The 23,295-nt window shown below is 41.8% G+C and overlaps 1 protein-coding gene across 5 annotated transcripts in view; it reads left to right on the forward strand.

The window, feature by feature from the left end:
• The window catches only part of NF2 (NF2, moesin-ezrin-radixin like (MERLIN) tumor suppressor), a 78,878-nt gene that overhangs the window by 11,062 nt on the left and 44,521 nt on the right, over positions 1-23,295 (forward strand). For 3 of the 5 annotated variants that reach the window (XM_072803162.1, XM_072803161.1, XM_072803165.1), the window contains exons 2-4: positions 16,277-16,402; positions 18,343-18,465; positions 20,531-20,614. In XM_072803162.1, coding sequence (XP_072659263.1) covers positions 16,277-16,402; positions 18,343-18,465; positions 20,531-20,614 — 333 coding nt within the window. Of the gene's footprint in view, positions 1-15,388; positions 15,652-16,276; positions 16,437-18,342; positions 18,466-20,530; positions 20,615-23,295 lie in introns of those variants that run through there. The other 2 variants (XM_072803163.1, XM_072803164.1) reach the window with 2 other exon arrangements.

Consider the following 23,295-nt stretch of genomic DNA (forward strand, 5'->3'; position numbering starts at 1 on the left):
AAGCTTGGATAAGATACCTAAGCTCTTTGAACCTCAGTTTTCACGCATCAGTAACATGGAACTAATAATAGTGGCCCTGTAAGGTTTTTTTTTTAAGTTATTTATTTGGCCCTGCAAGGTTTTATAAGGATTCATGGAATACATAGTGTCAGGCAGAAGAACTAGAAGGGACTATAGTTGGCCTAAAGTAGGAGGCTCAGGTCACCATGGTCACTGCCCTGTTGTGATTTGTCAAGCTGTTGCATCTCATTGACTTTCCAGTGTGAATACCTGTATTCTTTTTAAAAAGTAACAATAGTCTGATTTATGATGATAGAGCTCTGAGAAACTATTAGCCTTTCTCTCTTGCCTTATTTTTATGTTGTATATTAACTAAGCAAGATGCCAATATAAGAGATAGCAGATGCATTTTGAAGAAAAAAAGAGATGCTACTTGGGGAATTCTTGACTTTTTTTGGGTCAAAGTTAGGTGGTTTCAGAACCAGTGGTAGTTAACGTATGAATCATGTTCCTTATGCTAATAAGTTCAGAGATTTTTGCTGTAGAGATAGGGAATAAATCTCTCTCTTGCACTACTTGCTGCATTGCACAGTTGGCTTGCTGTTTCAGAGGATTTTTCCACTTGAAAGATTTGATATTTGTCATTTTGAGAAAGTGGGTGCTGAACGTAATTTACCAGGAGGCTAAATGGTTATGTTATTTTTTATCTAGGCTGGAATTTTACTCAATAATTCAATCTATCAATAAGAAGAGCCAAATATGAAAAATTTCTCAAAATTGAGTTGTGAGAGATTCTAATACCATCTTATTGGAAACAAAGCCTCCTTCTCTTCTTGGTTGACATCCCAAATGTTTTCACATACCCAAGTGGGATTATGATTGGATTAAACACCAACATTACAGATCATTTCAACATAGAAGTAGACATAAAGTAGGAACTTTTGCAAAGGGAAAACAGAAAGAACGACCCTGGCATTTTCAGGAAAATGTTACATTCTAGACACCCCAAGATTTAGACAAATGCTTCCCTTTTAGGATGCAAACTCCCGGAGGGCTGTGATTTCAGTAATTTCAGAAGAAAGATAGTTTCTCTCTTATCTTTGGGTTCTCCCATGGGGTGTAAATTGTGCCCATGGATGGCCTGGTACTGCAGATCTGGGACACGGGCAATCAGGTGAATGATGGATGCCCTTGTGCCAGTGAAGATTGAAGGAAGCAGGGCATATACTGGCTAGTGCTGCCATCTGCTGGACCCCATGTCTGCTCTTTTGTAGGAGGAAGGGCTAAGGAGTAGCAGTTACTGTGTGCCAGGTACTGTGCTAAATACTGCAAAAATACTACCTCATTTGATACTTACAATACAGACTCATTCACTTATTCACTCAACAGGTATTTACTGAGTACCTAGCAGTGATCAAGACCTACTTAGGATGGAAGCCCTGTCATTGGCTTCATTTTCAGAAGCTTCAGCAGGGTACATAGTTTGCTTAAAGTCCCCCACAGAGCCACTGTCTATTCTGAAGAGAAAGAAGAGGACAGGAACAGACAGTGGGAGAGTCTCAATAGTGACCAAGGAGGCTAGCAGTTGCTTATTTTAACCTCAAAACAAGGCGTTCAAGTCAGTTGGGGAGGTCTTAGCTCAAGTTCTGGTTTACTGTCTGGGCTCTGAAACAGCACAGCCTAGAGGTTATGGGCATCTCAGGATAGCATCGTCTTAGGAGCCTGATCCCAGGCTCTGCTCTAACCTTAGACAAGTTCCTTAGTCCTCTCAGATGCCTGTTTCCTCGTCTGTAAAATGGGGAGCATAATAATTCTTCCTGCATGGGGTTGTTGCAGGGATTAAAATGGAGTCATTATTGGTAAAGTACTCAGACTAGCACCTGACATGGGTAAGTTCCATATACAGGTTGTTCCATAAGAGAAAGTAAATCTAGGGCCTCTCCTTATTTGGCTCCCTTTCCTAGGCTCTCCTGTACTTCCTCACCCTTTTTGCTCTGGGTCTATTGTCCTGGTTTTTCTGGAAAGTACCAAGTTCTTTTCATATTGTTGTGCCTTTGCATAGAATGCCCTTCTCACTTGTCTGCTGATACAGATGTTCTCATTTTCTGTCTAGGCTCTGCTCAGGTGTTCCCCCCTCTTTGTGCCCAATACTACTACATAGCTACCAAGTGATGGGGCTGAGATTCAAACCCAGGTCATCTGTCTTCTAGGTTGGCTCTCTTTCTGTTAAGCTATGCTACCCACATAAGAAGCTCCAAGTAGAAGAAGGAGAGAAACAAATCTGGAGAAAACTTTGGTATTTGGTAAACTGGCAAAATAAAGTAGAAATAAGAGATCTTACAAAGAACTTCCTAACTCAACCATTTGTCGATGGCATTTGGTGTAAGATACCATTTCAAAACCATTTTGTGAACCTGCCAGTGGGCTTGAATTTTGGCTGGTGGATGATGTGACTGATAACGTCTGTTCCGAATTCACTTCTGAAAGTGAATCCTTTTCACTAGACATGATTCTACTTGGAATTCCTTGCCTTTGGCTTCAAATGAAGCTTATTTTGCAATCGTTTTTTTTCTAGTTACATATTTAACATGCTTTGTGGTCCGAATATTCTTCCCTATATTCAGTCTGGTATTCTCTTAATATTTGATATAACCACATAAATAGCAATTGGTTATCCTCTCTATTCCAAGGCCTTTTCATGTACTTTGGAAAATTAATTATCTAACTTCTTCAAAATATACTTCCTTTTCTATCCCTTCTCCCCCCTGCAGTTCAGTTTTAGAATAGCCAATATTTAAAGCATTGGAACTTACAGAAAGATACTTAAGAGGGAAGGTCCCAGATTTCCAGGGTGCTTATAATCTGGTTAGAGAAATAGGATACACATGAAAAGATAATGCGAAGAAGTCTATGTATCTATCTAGCATTGATCTATATCAAATGAGGGTGTGTTCCTGTTAGAGAGAAAGAGGAAAGACCATGCAGTGTGGTGAATGGGGAACATGCCTCCAGGATTTGAAGGCAGGTTTGTGTCCACAGATAAAGGACAAGAGTGTTCCTGTCAGTGGATCAGTGGATGTGGCCTGAGCAAAGGCAGCTGGTGGGAATCCTGTGGTGTGAGGAGGGAGAGGAGAGAGATGTGTTTGAATTTGTAGGTTCAGGACAGATACTAGAGGCCCCTGAAGGTCAAATTAAGGAGTTTGTATTCATCAAATGCAGTGGGGAGCTTTGAGGGTTTTATTAGGAGAGTGATTTAAAGTGGCCTCCACGCAGAATGATTTGAAATGTTTGGGGTAGGGGTGGAAAAGTTTGGAAACAAGGAGCCCAATTAGAAGACAGCTACTCTGGGCCAGATGTCACGCCGAAACCTGAACTAGCTGGGACCTGGGACAAAATGAGACTGAATCCTACGGCCTGGGCACGAGAAGAAGCAGGGAGCCTACTAGACCCAAGATTCAGGAGGTACCAAGGTCTAGAGCTAGTCCTCAGGCTGCAAGGCCAGCCAAGCAGGGGGTAGTTTTTGGGTCAGGCCTGGCCAGCTTTGGGTGTGTAGTCACACCCACTTTCCTGTGTCTGGTCTGGTGTGTAGTTGGGGTGTTACTTGTATAACACACTTTCCTGTGTCTGGTCTGGTGTGTAGTCAGGGTGTTACTTGTATAAAGCCATTGAGAGCCCTCACTGATGTTTGAACAACCCCTGGCTTCTAGGCAAAATTCCTCTGTGTGATCTTGGGCTTATCTTTTCTTTCCCCACTCCAGGCCTCAGTTCTTAGTCTGAAAAATGAGAGGAAAGAACTCGATTTCAAAGGCCCTCTGCTTTAACATCCTATTTTAGGTGATCTGGGCAGAAGAAACTCATTGCACAGCTCTCCCTTTCATATTTCCTTCTGAGGTAGGAAACCATCTCAGGATTTGAGCATGTAGGTGTGAGAAAAATCTGCTGGAGGACAGGAAGGATATTGCTTAGGAAACAAGAGCTGGCATTCCAATAAAAGGGGTAAGTTGGTATGGGAGTCCTACCACTGCCACCTGCTGCCTGAGTGATCTTGGACTTAGTTCTGTAAGCTTCAGTTGCCACATCTATAAAATGAGGAGAATAATAGTATTTTTCATATAGGATTGTTTTAAGGTGTGAATGAAGTGGACTTTTATGAGCACTTAGCCCAGGGCCTGACCATAGTAAGCACTTGGTAAGTAAGTATTTAGCTTCTCGTGTTATCATGAGTTGGGAGTGTGGGAGTAAAGCAGAAAGGTTTCATGCTAGAGGCACTATAAATTTTCTCCTTTAATCATCTTCATTTTCTTTGAATCTTCTTTGGGGTCTACGGCCATACCACCCTGAACGCGCCCGATCTCGTCTGAATCTTCTTTGGGTTATCCATGCCTTTGTAATTGTAGGGTCTCTGGACTCTATAATTAGTCTAAATATAATGAGCTGTATCGTACACCAAATTTCTGTTTAAGGATCTTCTTTGTATTTGATCTCTATTTATCTAGATGTCCACTGTGATAGGAGGATTCTCTTCTGATTTTTGCCATTGTTATTCACTATGCTTTTGTCCCCTGTGTGTCATTTTTCTCATTTTTTTTTTGTTTTTAATGACTTCTCCAATTATTCATGCTAGTTTTGCATTCTTGTCCAAGAACATTTTTGGTACTTGTTTATTTTTAATTTTAGAAGTTAAAGGCATTTGAGGTCTAAAAAACCCAGAATTGAGTTTTCTCAGAGCTGCTAATCTTTTTAGCCAGCTGGTGATGAGGCTTCTCTGGTTTGTTACAGGATGATGTGTTCCATCTTCCTGTCTGTGCTTTGTCTAATTTAGATTCTAAATCCACATGTTTTAGTACATTTTTAGCATGTAAAAATTTATTATCAAACTAGTGCTGACCTCAGGGTGGAAAAAAGATCTTGAATCAAATCTTCAGTCACTAGTGTGAAGGAAGACTCAAAGTGCTTATCCCATTTTAGAAATCATGCCAGCCACCACTAGGTGGGGTCAGAGCATCATTTCTAAAGTCACTTGTCCTTTTCCTCTTCCAGCTCTCACTACCATTGGACTTTTGGCTTCTTTGCCAAATTTGAACTGAGCTTTGGAAAATTCACAAAAGTTCTCTGTTAGTGAGTTATGTTACTTACGATTTCCCCATCCACCTTGCCAGTTTTAATCTCCTAGTTTTAGTTGTTTTGATAATTTGACTTTCAGAAAAACTTAAAACTGAAGCCCAGAGTTGTTACTAAACTTATCTGAACTGATCTAGAGTTTTAAATTCAGCAACAGTGTCTTTATCTAGTGTATTGACTGGGGATTGACTGGAGATTAAGTAGTCTCATAAATATGGTTTTTTTTTTTTAAGGTTTTATTTATTTATTCACGAGAGATACACAGAGAGAGGTAGAGACATAGGCAGAGGGAGAAGCAGGCTCCATTCAGGGAGCCCGACTCGATCCCGGGTCTCCAGGATCACACCCTGGGCAGAAGGCGGCACTAAACTGCTGAGCCACTCGGGCTACCTGTAGTCTCATAAATATGTTAAAGAAAACTACAACCCACAGTAGTTCTCATCCATCTGCAGACACTTTTACCAACCCTGTGCACTCATACCTACTCCTTCCAGTGTTGTTAAACCAGTGTCATCACTGCTGATGACTATGAAACTGAGTTTAAAAGGTCAAGCTAGAAACAGAACCCAAATGTTTAAGATTTCTTTCCAGGCTAGAGTTGGGGTTCTTCATGAGCTAGTTCCCATGAATGGATTATGCTCTAGTTCTGTTTTGCTAGGAACTTTTTTTGAAAGAATGTGCTTTTAAACAAACTAATTTTTTTTTTAAAAAAGATTTTATTTATTCATTCATGAGGGACACACAGAGAGAGGCAGAGATATAGGCAGAGGGAGAAGCAGGCTCCGTGCAGGGAGCCCTGTGCAGGACTCAATCCCAGACCCCGGGATTATGACATCAGCCAAAGGCAGATGCTCAACTACTGAGCCACCCAGGCATCCCTAAATACAAACTAATTTTTGTGATGTCCAAGGCAGGAGGAGTTAATCATTGGATGATACTTAGTCATGGGTTGTACTTTGGTCTGCTAGTTTTACCTCATATTTAGACATTTAAAATTTAGCTCTGTGTCTACCTGCACTGAATTTATGATTGTTTCCTATTTGTAGCTCTCTATGGAATTATTATTCTCAGTATTTCAACATTTGTGATTATTGATAATTGCTGAATATCAACAGCATGCCAGGTACTAAAAAAAGTTGTTTTTCAGCAGCATTATAATGACCGTTTTTGTTACATTAGAGTTTATCGTTAATACAGTCAGCTCCTGATTATTAGGAGTAAGGAACACAGCAGCAATAGCAGGGCTTGAGTAAGGAGAAAGCATGTAGAAAGCACACATAAATTAAATATTAGGTGTCATTTACATGCCTGAAAATGATTTTCAGATATAGAATGGAATGTTAAAGGACTAAAAGAAAATTATTATAACAGTGGAAAAAGTGCTACAATATTTATACAAAACCGTCTCAAGCTCATAGACTCAGAGGGTGTTAATCCTCAAAGACCACTTGATGATTGTGGAAGCTGAGACCCAAAGAGGTTAAGTGACTTTCTCAACACAGCAGGTTTGGGTGTTTTATAGCTATTTGACAAGGCTATGATTGCTCTCATGTTGTGAGCTAAATTCCAAAGATAGAGATTGTTTCCTTTGCTTTTGGGGGAGTGTATTGCTTTTATAGCACCATAACTGTATTGTCTCTTTTTGCTCTGTCATCTGTCAGCTGACTTTGAAATGCCTCATTTTTTTCATAGCATCATAAAATTGGGGCCTTGCACAGGGCATAAGAGATTGACAGAGGAAGAAATCAAGGCCCAGTGGAGTTACCAAGGCTCACTCAAGGTTATATATAGGCTTGTGTGTGTGGTAGAGGGAGGGAATTTAGGATCCAGATCCCCTCTCTGGGTTCACTGCTGCTCCCATAACCTCTTTACACTGAGCTGGAAACACGCCAGAAGCTATAAAAATAAGGACTTCTTTCCTCACCCAGAAAACTATAATCCATTTAGTTTTGAAAGACTTAGAGTTTAAAACCTCCATTTTGTGGCTTCCTAAGGTGCTGTGATTTGTTTCTTACTAGTTTCTTTGGTTCTGTGGAAATTTTTCTTGGTTGGTTCTCTGAGATTTGGATTTCCTTGCCAGGGAATTTTTAGAGAGAAGAAATTAGTATGTGTCACCAAAGGGGGAAAATATATACCTTAAGGCCCAATTATGCAATTAGAATTTTAATACAGAGTGTCATAAATTCTAGCTTCATTGCAATCATTACTTAGAAGACTGTTCTACTCAGAAGCCTCATCTGGTCATCATTATCATTACCATAACATTATCAGCCAACCACAAGCACTTATGGAGTGGCCACAGGTTATGCAGCACCTGCTCGTATTCTGGGAGACTTAGTGTGGTGTGTCTGTGTGGTGTTTATGTAGTAATCCTTGCCTTCAAGGAGTTTGTGATCTGCAAGATTGGAGGAAGGACAGGAATCTTGGGTAAAGACAAATACCTCACTTGCCTGTGTATGTAAAATACACAGTGACTCACTTACCTGGTTTTATATGGGGGAAGAGGACAGTGGTGAAGTATAAGAACGGACCTTACAAAGTTCTGGTTCTGGATAAATGGAAATCAGTTTGCTGACTTGGGAGGGAACAGCCTGGGTTGCAACAAACCGGGTAATTGGTTGGATGGAGGAAGTAATTGGTGGAGGGCCTCGGAAGCCATTAATTTAAATAGATTTCACATACTAACAGATGATTGGAGGACTGGGAGAGGAGATTTACTGGCTGTGGTTGATTAAGGCAGAAACTGACAGGCAAGAGATTGGAGGTAGGTTTTTTTTGCAAAGAGGAGGTTTTTGCCTAGATTTAGATGAGGGATGTAGAGAAATCTACATTGTGATTGGTAGAACAGATAAATTAATCTCTTTTTTATGAGGATCCCCTTTTCCCTCATGTTGGGAAATAATGGCTGATAAGGTTTGGAGTGTCCTATAATTGTGACAGCACACAGCTCAATAGTTTTGCAATTTCAGCTCATGAGATACAAGAACCTGCTTCTGTGGTATGGTGATACCGCACCCTGAGTTGGGTCATGTCGGTTTTACCCCTCCGTTACTCTACATTTTTTATCCTCTTTGATTAACAAGAATATATTTTAATGGAGCTCATTATTTATTCACTTACTGCACAGCAAAATCATTTTTATAACTTATTCCATTGTGTTTATCTTGTAAGTGGAAGTATTTGGCATCTGTTTTTTTTTTTTTTTATAACAGACAAAAGTTGTATTTAGGCTAGCATCTTAAATTTTCTAGACTTTTATAAACTAGTTCTTGTAGGCCAGTCATGATTGCAGAAGTTAATCAGGAGTAGGTACTGAGAGGAGAAATCATAGTCATCCTTGATTTTCCATTTCTGAAATAGTGGTAAACACGTGGTGCATGTCCTGAGCCCAGGGAGGCACAATTCCTTCATTGCTCTCTCTGTAAGGGGGCTAATCTTTTGACAATTTTTATGGCAAATGCTAGGGCAGCTTGTGAGCTAAACCCTAATAAGTGAATGCTGAGTTTGTCAGTTCTCTTTCATCTTCCGTGCAGCTAATCAAATAGCACTGTGTGGCTGAAAATCTAGTCCACCTGACCTCTGTGAAATGGAATGTAGTTTCTTAGGTAGCTTTTTCCTGATTTGAGTCTTCTCTTTAAAAATCTAAGTTTCTCTGTGGTTTAATTCTTGGGCATTTCACATATGGCGGCCAAATTCGATTCTCTTGCTTTAAGAAAATTGTCATTTAATCGTGTCATTCTGGCTATGGCCTTTTCCTATCATGTGGCTGGTTTCCTACTGACCCTCCCTGGTTGTATCAGTAAGGAGGAGGGATTTGATTGTTGATGGATGCATGGCCCAAAGAAAGCAGTGGGAGAAATGCTATGTGAAGGCTTGAAAGTAAAAAATAAATGGTAGTTTTAGGGTTGTGAGTCTAAACCTGGCCAACTGTAAGATCACTGTTGTGGATGTTATTCATAACGTTTCTCTGGTTAATAGTCCCCAATTGGTGCTGTAGTTTATTGGTGTCAGTTGCTTCCTACCCAGAAGAGTGCTGTGTTACTGCTGTGGAGGGTGAGTGCTTAGCACTATTTACTTAAAACATTCTAGGTTGATAAATTACCAGCACTTCACTTTGGGTAAAGCTCATACATAAATCCAGCCCCTACAAAAAATAACAAGCTGACAGCACTTAGTCCTGTTTATAAAGTTCATACGCATCTATCTTTGATACAGGCACAAGTATATATCTATGAAATAGAACTGCAGCCTGTAAAAGTAATGGGAGAGCAGAGTCACAAAGCGAGAAGCATTGTACTTCCAGGCTCACTACTCTTCACTCCCTCCTGCTTGAAGGGCACCTCGAGGACGAGGACGAGGCCTGCAGCGCAGGGGCTTACATACCGTGGAGTCTAGATTTGTGTTCCTTCCTGCTTTTCTCCTCCCTGCAGATCACCTTTCTCACTCCCGCTACCTCTCTTTTCTTGTCTGCGAAATGATCATCTGCCTATTAGCATCCCTCCTCCTCAGTAGGCTGAGATGAGGTGCTGTGGGGCTGTGGTGATGTGTGTGGAGCAGTTTGAACACTTTGGCCAGGTGGAGAGACATGGGCCTCAGTGAACACTTAGGCAGAACCAGGAGCTCTTCTATTTTGGCAGTCTGTTCAGGAAAAATGACAAACCTTAATAAGAAGGCTTTTAAGTAGTGTAGGTGCAAAGCCCGAAAGACTTATGTGTTAACAGGTATCAGAAAAGGAAATACTTTAATAGAAAAATAAACAGGAGACTCATCCCCCTGGCCGTGGCTCCTTAGCGATCTGGCAGGTATTGTTACGGGATGCCTGACCGTTCAGAACCTGGGACCACATGGTTCCCAGTCAACTTGTGGAAAGTCCGAAGTGTCACATGCATCAGGCTGGAGCGGCGCATTCAGTACCGCATTGAACATTCAGTACTGCAGATAGGGTAATTATGCTGCTTGTCAGATACTAGAAAAGTGCAAAGAAACATTCCTTCAGTTTGCAACAGCTTGGACCCAAGCGGCAGACATGCTGTTCCCTCTGGCTGGCATGACCTCGTTTCTTTAGCCCCTTCACCAGAGTACCAACTACTGGCTGGCTCCCAAGACCCAGCCCAAACAGTGTCTCCTCCGTGAAGCCCCTTACCCCAGCTCCTAGCCTGAGCTGTCTTCTCGCAGCACTCTGTTCTGTTAGCATTTACCAGGTCTTGTTTTCATTATCCATTTACCTACCCGTCTTCCCTGTCAGACATGAATGGGGACAGTGTCTTGTCCTGAATTCATTTATCTCTTGTGCTGAGCACAATGACCAGGACGTAGTGGGTGCTCAATAAATGTTTGTCAAATGAGTGATGGCATGGTTAGCTTGATGAGAATTGATGGTGCCCTTTCTGATCTGTCATCCATCATCCATGGAGTGAAACAAGACCGGGAGGCTTTACATGGCACTACTTGAGAATGTAAGGAGAGGAGGCGGAGTTAGAATGAATAATAACCATCCTTTATTGAGTATTTACTGGGCACTATATTTACTAAAGTATCTAGGCTTTTAAAATATATTAATGAATTTATCCTTAGATCAATCTGCCAAGACAGGGTCTGTTTATCATCCCCATTTCGAAGCACAAGGAAGTTCAATAACTTGCCCAAGGTCACACAGTGACAGCGCTGAGATTCATACTGATGTTAGGTAACTATTGCCTGTCTCTGCCTCTTAGACTGGTTCCTGGAAAGAATTAAGCCCTAATGTACAGAGGCATCCATCTTAGGTAATGATTTAACTTCTCTCCTGTATATCTAGAAGAGATATGGTTATGTTTCATCCTTGGGAAGAAAGGAGAAAACAGCTGCCCAGATAACTTTTTGGTGGCTAACCACTTTCTGCGGTTAAAGTGAGAGAGGCGGAGTTTGTTAACCAAGAACTGGTTTTAGGTGGTAGTTTTGGTCCTTCTGGAAGCACAGCAGTATTCTCTAATCAAACTGAACCACAGCGCTTTCATTTTCTACAAGGACCATCTAAGTTTTTTTTTTTTTTTTTTAAGTTTATTTATTTAAGTAATCTCTACACCCAACGTAGGGCTCAGACTCATGACCCCGAGATCAAGAGTCTCATGCCCCACCGACTGAGCCAGTAGGCACCTCTATCTAAGCTTTTTTTTGCCTCTAGACCTTTACATACGCAGTTCCCTGTGCATGGAACACACTACCCTGCTTGCTCCTTCTTCCCCAAGCCCAGTCGTCACTTGGCTCCTCTCTCCCACGATAAGAGTTGGTTTAGATACCATTTCCCACCCCTCTGGGATAGAGTCCTTTCCTGGGGGGTCTCTACAGCCTCTGAGGGTCCCTGTGTAGCACTCAAAAGTGTTATAGCACTGAAAACCACACCTGGAGTTGATGGTTTTGTGTGTAGGGTGAGGAAGGTGATTATCTGTTTTTTTTTTTTTTAAGATCTTATTTATTTATTCATGAGAGACAGACACAGGCAGAGGGAGAAGCAGGCCCCACACAGGGAGCCCAACATGGGACTCCATCCTGGGTCTCCAGGGTCACGCCCTGGGCCGAAGGTGGCGCTAAACCGCTGAACCACCCAGGCTGCCCTGATTATCTGTTTCTGACTGGTTCATGCCCTAGTCCTATTCTGTAAGAGCAGAGACCGTCTCTTTTGTTCTCTATTTATCTCCTGCACCTTGGGTGGTGCTTAGACACAATGTGTGTTCACCAAGTATTTATTGAAGGAGTGGATGCATGGGGGCTTATTTATTTATTTGAGAGAGAGTTTGCCAGCTGGGAGGGGGAGAGGGGAGGGAAAGAGAAAATCCTAAACAGGTGCATGCCCAGCATGGAGCCCGATGTAGGGCTCGATCTCACAACCCTGAGATCAAGACCTGAGCTGAAATCAAGAGTCGGACGTCTGACTGAGCCACCCAGGTGGCCCTAATGAGGGCTAATTTTGCTTAAGTTTTTGAGCCCTGGGATTTTGGAGCAGGCAGATCTTCTGTTGGATGGCCACTCTTTGTGTCTTGTATGTATCAAGGCAGCCGGGCAGTGTGGGCAACAGAGAGATGACCGATGCCATTCTTGCTCTGAGGCACCTACAATCCTGGGAGACATTCAGACATTCATATCATGTCACAGCATCAGCATAATGCAGTGAATCACTGATAGAACCGTAAAGACAGGCATGGTCACAGTCTAGTAAGTCAGCTGACACCAAAGAAGCCCATTCACAGCCCAAGACCTCCCTTCAGAGTGTTACGGGAACCACCTGGAACAACTGTGACCAGTGGTTCTCATTTGTAAAGAAGTAGAAAATCAAATTAGGAGGACTAAGCAAACCTCATATGCTTGGGGAAGGGCATGTTGAAAAAGTAGAACCTCATGTAGGTACATAATATGTTAGAGGTTAGATTTAACCCCAAAGAAAAACTTCTTAATTACTTAACAATAAAGTTTTTTTTTGTTGTTGTTGTTGTTTTTTAGATTTTATTTATTCATGAGAGAGAGAGAGAGGCAGAGACATAGGCAGAGAGAAGCAGACTCCATGGAGGGAGCCTGATGTGGGACTCGATCCCGGGACTCCAGGATCATGCCCTGGGCTGAAGGCAGGCACTAAACCACTGAGCCACCCAGGTGTCCCTAGAGATTTTTTTTTTTTTTAAAGATTTTATTTATTCATGAAAGACACACAGAGAGAGGCAGAGACATAGGCAGAAGCAGTCTCCATGAAGGGAGCCTGACGTGGGACTCAATCCCAGGACCCTGGGGTTACGACCTGAACCAAAGGCAGACGTTCAACCACTGGGCCACCCAGGGGCCCCCGAGCATTTTCTTTTATAAATAGAGCTAATAAGACTTTAAATCAAATGTATTTAGGACATTTCTGCTTGTCCTCTGGCACCTAAACTTATCCTAACACTTAGTTGTTCCTCTGTTCCCTCTAAACTATGCCTCTCCTTCGGTATGCTATTTCTCCTCTAGTAGAACCACCTGGTGCTCAAGCCAGAAATGCAGGTGTCACTCTTCATTCTTGTTCCTGCAGTCCTTGTTCAGGAGTCAGCTCTGCGACCGCCTTTCCCACTTCTCAGGCTGTCTTGTCTCTTTCCCACTGCCTTCATCAAGGTGGGAGTTGGCCTCCTTTCTGCCTTTCTTGATTCTAGGCTCCTTTCCTCCAACCCATTCTCTGCCTCGTTAATGGAAGCACATTCCAGAATGCTGATCCAATCCCCTAGTTTCTCTTCGCAAGAGTCTTTTTGGACTCCATGGCAAGCCACCTGGCCCCACGTGGTGCCACATTCCCACCATGCCCCCTCTTGAGTTCAGGCTGTCTGTCTCAGCTCTACGAGATGACTTGCATTTCACTGTAGATATCATGATTTTCTTTTTTAGAATTCTGTCTTTCCCTCCTTCATTTAACTCTCATTTGTTCTCTAAAGCCTTTTCTGACTTAAGTCTTTGCTTGTGTCTTCCACAGGTCCCATGAGTCCACCATTTTGCATTCTCTGTCTGGTGTTGCTGGGCACATAAGATGTGCTCTGTAGTGCTTATTGAAAGAGTGAGAGGTAGCAGAGACTTTAATTCACATTGAGCTGTAAAGAAGCAATATCTGGCTCCTGTAAGAATGGGTTTGGTTTCAGGGCAGGAGAAGAGTATTGAGATACCAGTTTCTTCCAGGAAAAGGTGGTTGGGGAGTGCTGGTGGAGAGCAAGACAAATGAAGCCCTCAGAGCAGGAAAAGAGGCCACTGAGGAACTGAGGGAGTTGCCTACCTTAGATCACCAGGAAAAGACCAATGCCTGATTCAGAAGGCTGCCAAAGAATCTGTGGCTCAGTTTCTTTATTTTTACTTAAAGGGAAGAGTCTACAGTAGGTAATTACTCTGGCTCACATCTGACTTTAGAGTCAAAGTTAAGAATCTAAATAGGGGCATTCTGAATGGGGGTGAGAGTTTTTTTCCCTTTCCTCACTTTATTGCAAGCTTCCTGGGAACAAAGACATTGTCTATTCGCTTTCAGGGATTGTTTTGCATTTAAAAAACAAAGAAGTAGAAAGGAATACAGTAAAACTGCATTAATATGATACTGTGCTTGAGAATTTAAACACCCCCAAAGTCAAGAAATTGACTCATCATCGTCTTCGCAGCTTTGGTTGAGATGCACTGCACGTCCAGCTTGCGGATGGTCCCTCCATGGCAGAGCCCAGTCCCGCTGTGGCTGTGGCCGTGAGTTATGACAGCCTGGGAATCGATGCTGTGATCTTCCAGGCCCCTGGGTGTTCAACTTCTCCAAGTTAATGTCGGTTCTTTAGCGTTACATTATCTTGTAGAAAGGTAGTCATTTATAATTTATATACTATGTACTGGCTTAAAATAGAGATAAGAGGATAATCAGCATCCCAAAGCTTCTAGTTTTCCAGCATAACATTTCTTCAGTGAAATCTGCCTGTAGGAATTAAAACCTGCCATGAATTAAAAAAAACCCTTGTGCTATTGTCAGACTGGAGAAATGGGAGGTGCCATCAAACATTTAGTAAACTTGCAGAAGGGGAAGGAGATTTTTTTAAAAAATAAAACTTGTCATTTTATTTAATCTACTCAAAATCATTTCTAAAGACCTCAACCTTTGCAGTGTCCCAGGGGCCTCTCCTCACAGAGAGGAGATGGGGCAGGGCTGGAAGGGCATACAGGAGAAATGGCCCTCCCCAGTGAAGGACAAAAGCCAATTCATATCTCGGCCACTTGTCTGCTGCAGTTTTGGTGCCCTTCCATATAGGTTGCTACTTTGCTCTGACTGTAAACACAGAGAAGGGATGGGCTTTCCTGTTGAGTACCTCGTAGAGAACACACTGTTCATTCATACATATTAAAAATAGAAGCTCTACTTGAAAAATCCTCTGTAAAATTAGGTTTTAACAAAAGCCAGATATCAGAAGTCTCACTTTTTCTTCCTTCTTGCTTTTATAACATGTCTCTAAACCCTAAATTTTCTTCCATTCCTTTTCATTATGCACTTTCTGTGTGCCAGGACATTGGGAGAAGATTTCTAATGAGGGCAGGAGAAGGACAGATGCTTCTGCAGTCGAGTGGTCTTGCCCTTCCAGTATGTCTGGTGACTTTGCATTTGAATCCCCAAATTATTCTTACTGTGACCTCCATCTTTATGATGTGTCTCTTGTGCTCACAACTGCACCCAGTGTATATTTGAATGTCCACCAGATACCTTGGGTTGGGGGCGATGTTGGGGGCTGGGAGGGGGGGCAGCCAAGCTACGGGGCTAGTATGGGAACATCCTGGGTGATTTAACTTGGAAGCCACAAGGTGGCAACATTTACTAAGTGGCTGGGCATTTTCTTCTCTTATTAAGATATTGAATGTACTTTTCCATTTTCTCTGATTGAAAAGCTGAGAAAAAGATTTAGCAATCATTGCTTTAGGTCCTTTTGAAAGTGAAGCTGTAGGATAAGCATGCTGCAGTATATTGGTGTTTGTTCATCCTCTGGGTTTAGATACAGAGTTTGAAATCGCTCTGTGTGACTGTGGGTAAGTCACCTCTCCTTTGGTTTCAGTTATATATCAGGTGGTTGGGCTGACTGGTTGCTAGTGGTTCTTTTTGTGCGTGATTTATGACTTCAGTTACAACTTCCTCCCCTCTCTTGCTTTTTAAATAAAACTTCCAGTAAAACTTGTCTTTAAAACCAAACCAAACCAAACAAAACAAAACCAGTAGCTGTTTATCAAAGGACAGTGTCATGAGTTAAAAAAAAAAAAAATTAATGACAAAGTCTCAAAGAAATTAATATCCCTAGAAGTTAGCCATCTCCCTGGGTTAACTCAAGAGGCTAAACTCTCCTAAATGAGGATGCTTATTTACCAGCTTTCCTAAATTAGCAGCTTTGGGGATATTAAGATCTGTAAGGAACTGTCCAAGGGAGGTATTGTGTATGCTTTGGAGTGATTAAGCCATTAAGCTCTAATTGGTATTTTCCCACTCATGGTTTGTGTAGAAAGCTTTAAAATTATTTAGGAATTCTGTGCTCATCAGCCATCTTAGTGTCATCCCCACATTTTGGAACCTGAGAGTAGGGAGTGCAGAGAAAAGGTTTTTGTTCAAGCAGATTATGACTTTTGCTCACAATACCCTTCCTGTTGGCTTGTTATATTGCAGATGAAGTGGAAGGGGAAGGACCTCTTCGACTTGGTGTGCCGGACTCTGGGGCTTCGGGAAACTTGGTTCTTTGGACTGCAGTACACGATCAAGGACACCGTGGCCTGGCTGAAAATGGACAAGAAGGTTGGGCTGGAACTTGATGAGACCAGTGAGGCTGGTGTGTGCTCTGGTTTTTCCCTGAGCATGTGCCTAGCTTCTTTGCTCATCTTGGGGTACTATGGATACACAGTAGAGAAGGGGGCAAGTCCTGAAGTAAGTCACGTAGAAAACAGGTCCCAAAGATGCCACAGGCTATCTGTTCCTCACATGCTCTCCTACAAGCAGAACCAACCAAGATGAAACTGTTGCCATCTCTGGCTTCTTTATTCCCTATCACCAGGCTAATTGCTTCTGGCTTTATGCTGTTTAATTTATTGAACCACTATTCAGGCTTTATGAATAAAAATTATTATATTATTATCCTTTTTTTTAAATAGTTTATGTCTTTGAAAGATTTGCTTGGGACTCATGTTCTTTAGGGAATGTTTTTAAGTCTTTTTGAGAAACACTGTGGCCCAACTCAGTTTAGACATTAACATGATCTAAGGAATAAAGAGTGCCCTGGTCCCTGTGGCAAAGAAGGAATGTCTGGTTTTTTTTTTTTCTTTATAATTCTCTGAGGCTTCTGAGGCTTAGAAGACAAGTTGAGACTCCCAGCAGTTCTAATGTGGCTTAGAAATGGATATTGCCTAAGGGAACTGCCTTCTGCCCAGATTCACATATGCACACAAAGGCACACTTACCTACTTACTTGCCTACCTAACCATGAAGACGTTTGGGAACAGGGCCATTTGTTTTTGTTAGTAACTCCTAAAAGTCCTCTAGATCTCAAAGTAAGTCAATGTCTAATTCTTACCCAAATGGTACCCTCTGCAATTGATTTTATCGTCTGCTGTATGGCATGATAAACAATGAATGCCTCCTGTTTTTTTACAAGTTTGACTCTAAACTCAAGTGTTCAATTTGTGTTTCCATATGTACACAGTAATCTGAATCTTCATGTTGGAATCTCCACTGGTTATAAATTTCATATGGTAATTCCCAATGATCATAAGCATCAGAATGCCACCATGCACCAATGTCCATGAGAGTGTCCTAGATCTGGTTTATTTTGGGTCTCCTGGGCATTGCCACTTGGAATTTGGGCAGAAGCATGAAGAATTATCTATCTAAGACAGCAAAACTTTCCGTATCTTTTTGTGAATCTCAGCAAAGTAAATTTTAAATCATACCTGAGTGTTAGCCAAATGGATATTAGATTGGGGGCATCAGGAGCCATGGAACCTTGCTGCTCAAAGGAAATAAATTATGACACATGTTAATGGAGCCTTGTAGCCTGTCACATGGCATGTTTATGTCCTGAAATGAAATTCATTCTGGAGAGCAGATGGTTCAAGCTTTTCAGTGGGTGGATGAAATTGTTGGAAGATTAAAGGCAGCATGGTTTACTGACTGTGCTCAAGTATTTTGTAGGGCATCTCTAGAGGTTCCTTGAAACAAAGGGTTGCCACCATGGACACATATCACTTCTGTTGCTCAGTTAATGTTTAGAGGATTTTACAAAGATAGGGTTCATCATCTCTAAGCTCCATCTCAATATGGACCTAAATGTTGGGGGTTGGCAGCAAGAAAAAAGAATAAAGGAAGATTCCACTAGTTCAGAAAATTAAAAAACCGTCAGCCCACTGTAAAGGATAGTGCCCAAGACCTCTGAGCTATAAATTTCTAGTTTTTAACTATCTCTGTGGCCTTGAGAACATCTGTGCCTTAATAATCTTAGCTCCACTCCCCTTCGGGGATATTGATTAATTTGGTTCAGAAACGCCATGTGAGGTGAATATTACCTCTTGTTATAGATGGCTTTGTGGATGCTTCATACTGTAAGACCATAACCTTTGGGACATGTGATGAATGTAGAGAGAGAAAAACATTTTTATGCTCTATGTGAAAGGTTCTTTGATGGTGGCCGGGGAGAAACAGGTGCCAACATAGCTTGCTCTTCTTTTACTTTTGTAATTGTTCAGGTGCTGGATCATGATGTTTCAAAGGAAGAACCCGTCACCTTTCACTTCCTGGCCAAATTTTATCCTGAGAATGCTGAGGAGGAGCTGGTTCAGGAGATCACGCAACATTTATTCTTCCTGCAGGTACCCCTGTCCGTGCTAGCCCCGTTTGTTCTGCAAGAGCTTGCCCAGGCGTTGCTAGGGCAGCCTGGATGACCCCCTTGGAGTTGGCCACAGATGTCTTCACATTGGGAAAATGGTCTGCCTTTGGGAAGTCAGTCCCTCTGGTTCCATAATGGGAAAAAAACCAAAACCCTTTGGAATAGAACTGTACTCGAGTGATGTGAATTGGGGTCAGACGAGATTGCAAAACTGGTAGTGTAAGGAAGGGGTCTCTGACTTGAAGTCTCCTTGAAGATGGATCCTGTTTTCTTGTCACTGAGTGAAAAGTACCTAATAGGTACAAAGGAAGTCCAAAGAGAGAGTCTTAGAGTAGTTCTTCCAAAAGTTTGAAATCTGGGATCATTAAGATAGGACTTCAGAACTCCAGCGAGTTGGAGTTTCACTCCACATGGCTAATTCTACACACGTGGAACTTCAGACATTGTGCTTCGTGCTGCCCATTGCCTTGAAGTGTCATATTCCTCTCCCACTTCTTCGTTAGACTATAAGCCCCTTGAAGGCAAGGCTCACCGAGTGCATAGTAGGCATTCCGTAAGTAACTGCCCAACCCAGTTGAACAAGTGAGGAGCTCTGTAACTGTGGGTTCAAAGACCACTAGTTGGCTGTCACTGGGAGACAGTGAGTAGGAGTTAGTGTGAGGATGAAACTCTTGTCAGTTTTGTTTGTGTTCTAACTGCTCAATTAGAGCGCTGCCCCAGTTTCATGATTAGTTGCAGGGACTGGCGCTGGAGCTGCTTGTGTGCCCAAAGGTGCTCACTGTCAGTAAGAGAGCAGATTGCACAGGAGCATTGGTTATGTGATTTCCCAGAAATAGATGTATGTATGTTCTGTCACATAGTCCTCGTATAAATAGTCCTCATATAATTAGTTTGAGTCTCAGATTGTTATGTTCAGTAAATATTAAGTTAAATGTAGTAAAACCCCCAAATAATTTGTTTTACCAAAAAAAAAGTGTGAGTGTGCATATATTTACACACACACACACACACACTCAGACTCCCCATCCCTAACATTTTCCTTCAGAGGGAAACCTTTTCAGTTTATCTACAGTGTGGATTTTTTTTTTCCTCTTTGAAAAGAAACCAAGGGATTAGAAAGTTGCAGTGCTTTGAATAAAGCCACATAATAGTCTCCTAGGCCCCAGAATGTCCTAGCGTTAACAGAGATGGCTTTCTTATTAGTGTTTAGAAGCAGTACCCATCCTTCATGTGACTTTGACTTAATTTTCCCTCATACTGAAATGGTAGAGTGTTTTCACTTCTGAGCAAGGCAAAATTTACTACTTTTATGAATCTGGTGACTGTTGCCATCTTTGAAAAGAAAGTTGGCTTTCCTGTTATGTTTATTTCAGTGTGCCCCCACTTTGGGAGGCTCTCTTGCCTCTCTGTCTGGAACATCACACGCTTCACCATTCTAAGAAATTAAATGCAATGAGATATGTTAATTCAACATTATGGCTTAAGAATTATATTTCCTGGACCTCACATGTACTTAAGAGTTTAATCGATCAAACTTTATTGCTTCCTTTCTCCTTAGAGCAGGCATTTTGAATGTGATGGTTTTTTTTCCTGCAGTCATAACTCAGTGGCCTTGCTGACTTTTGCCTTGTGTTAAGACTTTAAAGTAGACTCCATTTCCTCTAGTGGTGTGTGTGCTCAGCAGGAGCCGAGGCCACAATCACCACCAGAGCTGGTCCTCACACTTCCGGAATTCACAGCTTCCGTCTGTCACAGTCCAGATATCAGCCGCTATTTTAACCAGAAAAGTGTTTTTCCTCTTCAGCATTTGATCATGAACAGAAAAGATAAGGGTTTCTTTTATGCGTAGTCATCTTACCAATGACTTCTCAGTGACTGAACTCCCAACCTGTCTGCAGCAATAAAAAAATTGTACCCTTTGTAAGAAAATCATTAACAGACTGGTTTGGCAGCCCTCATTAGAACACCCTGCAGCCATCTGCTGTGACCAGCATGCACAGCTCACTTCCTCGCACACAGTGTCATGTCTCCCTTGTTGCCCCTTTTAGGTAAAGAAGCAGATTTTAGATGAAAAGATCTACTGCCCTCCCGAGGCTTCTGTGCTCCTGGCTTCTTACGCCGTCCAGGCTAAGGTAGGCTCAAAGAAGGAAAGTGCCTTCCTCCTTGGCATTAATGTGTGTCACAGGAGCACTCCAGTCTTTTGTTTCTTTGGGTTTTCTAGGCTTCAGAGAGACTTTCCCCAGGAAGGAGACGTTTAAGACTTGTGGGCTGCAGAAACTATTATCACTGTCCCAGATTCTGTATAATCTTGTGAGGATTATGATGAATTATCTGTGTAATCTCATTATGCACATGTGGTTAATTACAGTCGCCGGACTTTTTATTAACCAGGGAAAATGAATTTATGGTCTTCAGTTTCGGCCAAACTATAGCCTTTAGGTCAGAAAGGCCCAGGTCTTTATCCCAAACTTATCTTCTGAGGACCGGCAGCCCTGTGTGTGGGAACCACACTACTGCCTAGAGAATGCCCTCCTTCATCCACCCCTGATGAGCATGGTAGCTGTGCTCATGTCTGGGGATGACAGGCCTTTTGGCTGCCCTGAGCCTAGTTGAGCTGTCAGTGAGTCTTTCATAGAGAAATCACTGTGGATTGGGAATGGCGGTGAAGGAGACCACTGCTCTTGTGTTTTGTCCTGTCTTCATAAGGCCAACTACAGGGTCAGTCAGGGGTGCTTCATGTCTCTCAGATACCCCCTGTACTTGGTCCTACTGCTTCCTACCTCCCACTGCAGCATAAGAAAAGGTCCCCAGAATTGGGGCACCTTCATTACTTTTGTGATTTTGCATAATATGTTCCATTTTTATTTTCCTTTTTCATTAGAGGTGTTCATAAAGCCATTTCCTTGTGGTGTTATAAAAATTAGTAAGACACTCTGAACTTTTTAGCCCACTTTTTTTGGGTAGCTTAATACAATTTCAGATCAAAGCCAGGAAATGACTGGCCTGTCATTTGGGGGTGGGGGGGGGGAGTCTGTTCATGCTGGTTAGACTAACAGAAGCACCAGAATCAATTCAGCCATTTGATGACTCGTCTAATATTTGCTGAGTATTCACCAGGCCTGAGGAGGGATTGTTAACTCTGTCACAGATACAGACACTAAAACAAGTATCTGCTCTTAGCAATTTGCCCAAGGTCATTTGGACAATCTTGGGTAAAGCTATGGGCAGAATTCATGGCTTTGGGATTGTTTTGTGCCTCCCCTATTCCACTGCCCAGAAAAATGAGTAATTGAAAAAAACAGAAAATGGGCCTTGATTCAACTAAAACATATGCTTCCTTTTATGCTTTGATTAAGAATATTAATAACAGGAAAAATGTGTCCTTTCAATCAGTATTGCCCTGACAGTGATGAAGCAGTCATTGTCATTCTCATCAAATCTGAGCACTTCCTGGCCCAGAACCTAGTTCCTTTTTAGCACGCTTTCTCCCCAGCTGAGAGGAGACCCAAGCTCTCAAGGACACTACCTCTCTTTGAAGGGCTTTAATCTCAAAGGCTACATTTCCTTTGCATGGATTTTGGACCACAAATTCAAAGGCCACCTGTGGAAAAAAATAACTTTTCAGGGAACCAGCAGATGTTTGCTTAAACAGATTTCACTGTAGGAAAGCCCTACTAATTTGGATCCTACTAATTTAGAGATGAAAGTGATTCACAGACAGCATATGTGGTTCATATGGAGGAGGATGTTCTAACTGTTTTTTCCAGTGTAAATTTTCAGGATCTTACAAATAAAGGTGATCTATGGCTTCAAGTTTGCATTTGAGAAACTAAAGATTATTATAATGTGCTTCCGGTTGCTAGGACTGTTGGTTAACATTAAAAAGGTATCTCTGATTACAATATTAAAAAGATCTTACATGCCTGTAATGTTTTACAGTTTTACAAAGTGTTGTCACACATGAATATTTCGTGTGATACTCAGTCTAGTCTTTTCCGTGAGCCACAGCTTGAGAGCATTATGCCCATTTTGCAGATGAGTAATTTAATGTTCAGAAAGAATTAGTAATTTGTCTAAAGTCGTAATACTTTATATTAATTCTTTTTTTAATGGGATTTATACCCACTTCTTGATGGATGGGATTTGAAGCAGAATGGAACTAGAGAGTAGAGCTGGGATGAGAACCCTAGTGTAGGGGTGGCCTGACTCTTGCCCTTCCTGTGTAGGGAGGTCTCTGGATAGCACGCACTGTCTTTCTACAAATTCCAGATTCATTTGTAGGGTCACATAAGTCCAAACTTTTCAGGAAACTATACTGGTTTTCTTCCATAATATTCAGTTTGTTTTCTCCCACAATCTTTCTGAAACAGACAAGAACTTTAGAAGTATGGTGTGAAAGGGAATTGGGCTCATTAACACTTGGAATGTAATTATGCACAAATGTATTCATTACAGTATTTCAGCTGTTCGAATGATATAGACACAGCTAATTCCAAAGCATAAAGAAACAATTACCCTCAAAGTATAAATACAAATATTAATCACATGGTTCAGTTGACAAGAACCATATTTCTTGGTTAGAGTTTGAGTTATGTTTGACTGTTTGAATCAAAAATCTGAGCTGGGTTTGGGGTTTTTTTTGTTGCTTGGTTTTTTTGTTGTTTTGTGTGTGTTTTTTTTTTTTTTTTTTTTGGTCCAGTCACATGACATACCAAACCATCTTGCAATGTTTTAAGCCTCCTGTTGGGTTTTGGTGTTTGAAATGTGTTCTAATTAAAAATGACTTTGGGAGGGATCCCTGGGTGGCGCAGTG

The sequence above is a fragment of the Canis lupus genome, chromosome 27 (genome assembly GCF_048164855.1).
Source record: "Canis lupus baileyi chromosome 27, mCanLup2.hap1, whole genome shotgun sequence".
NCBI classification, from domain to species: domain Eukaryota; kingdom Metazoa; phylum Chordata; class Mammalia; order Carnivora; family Canidae; genus Canis; species Canis lupus.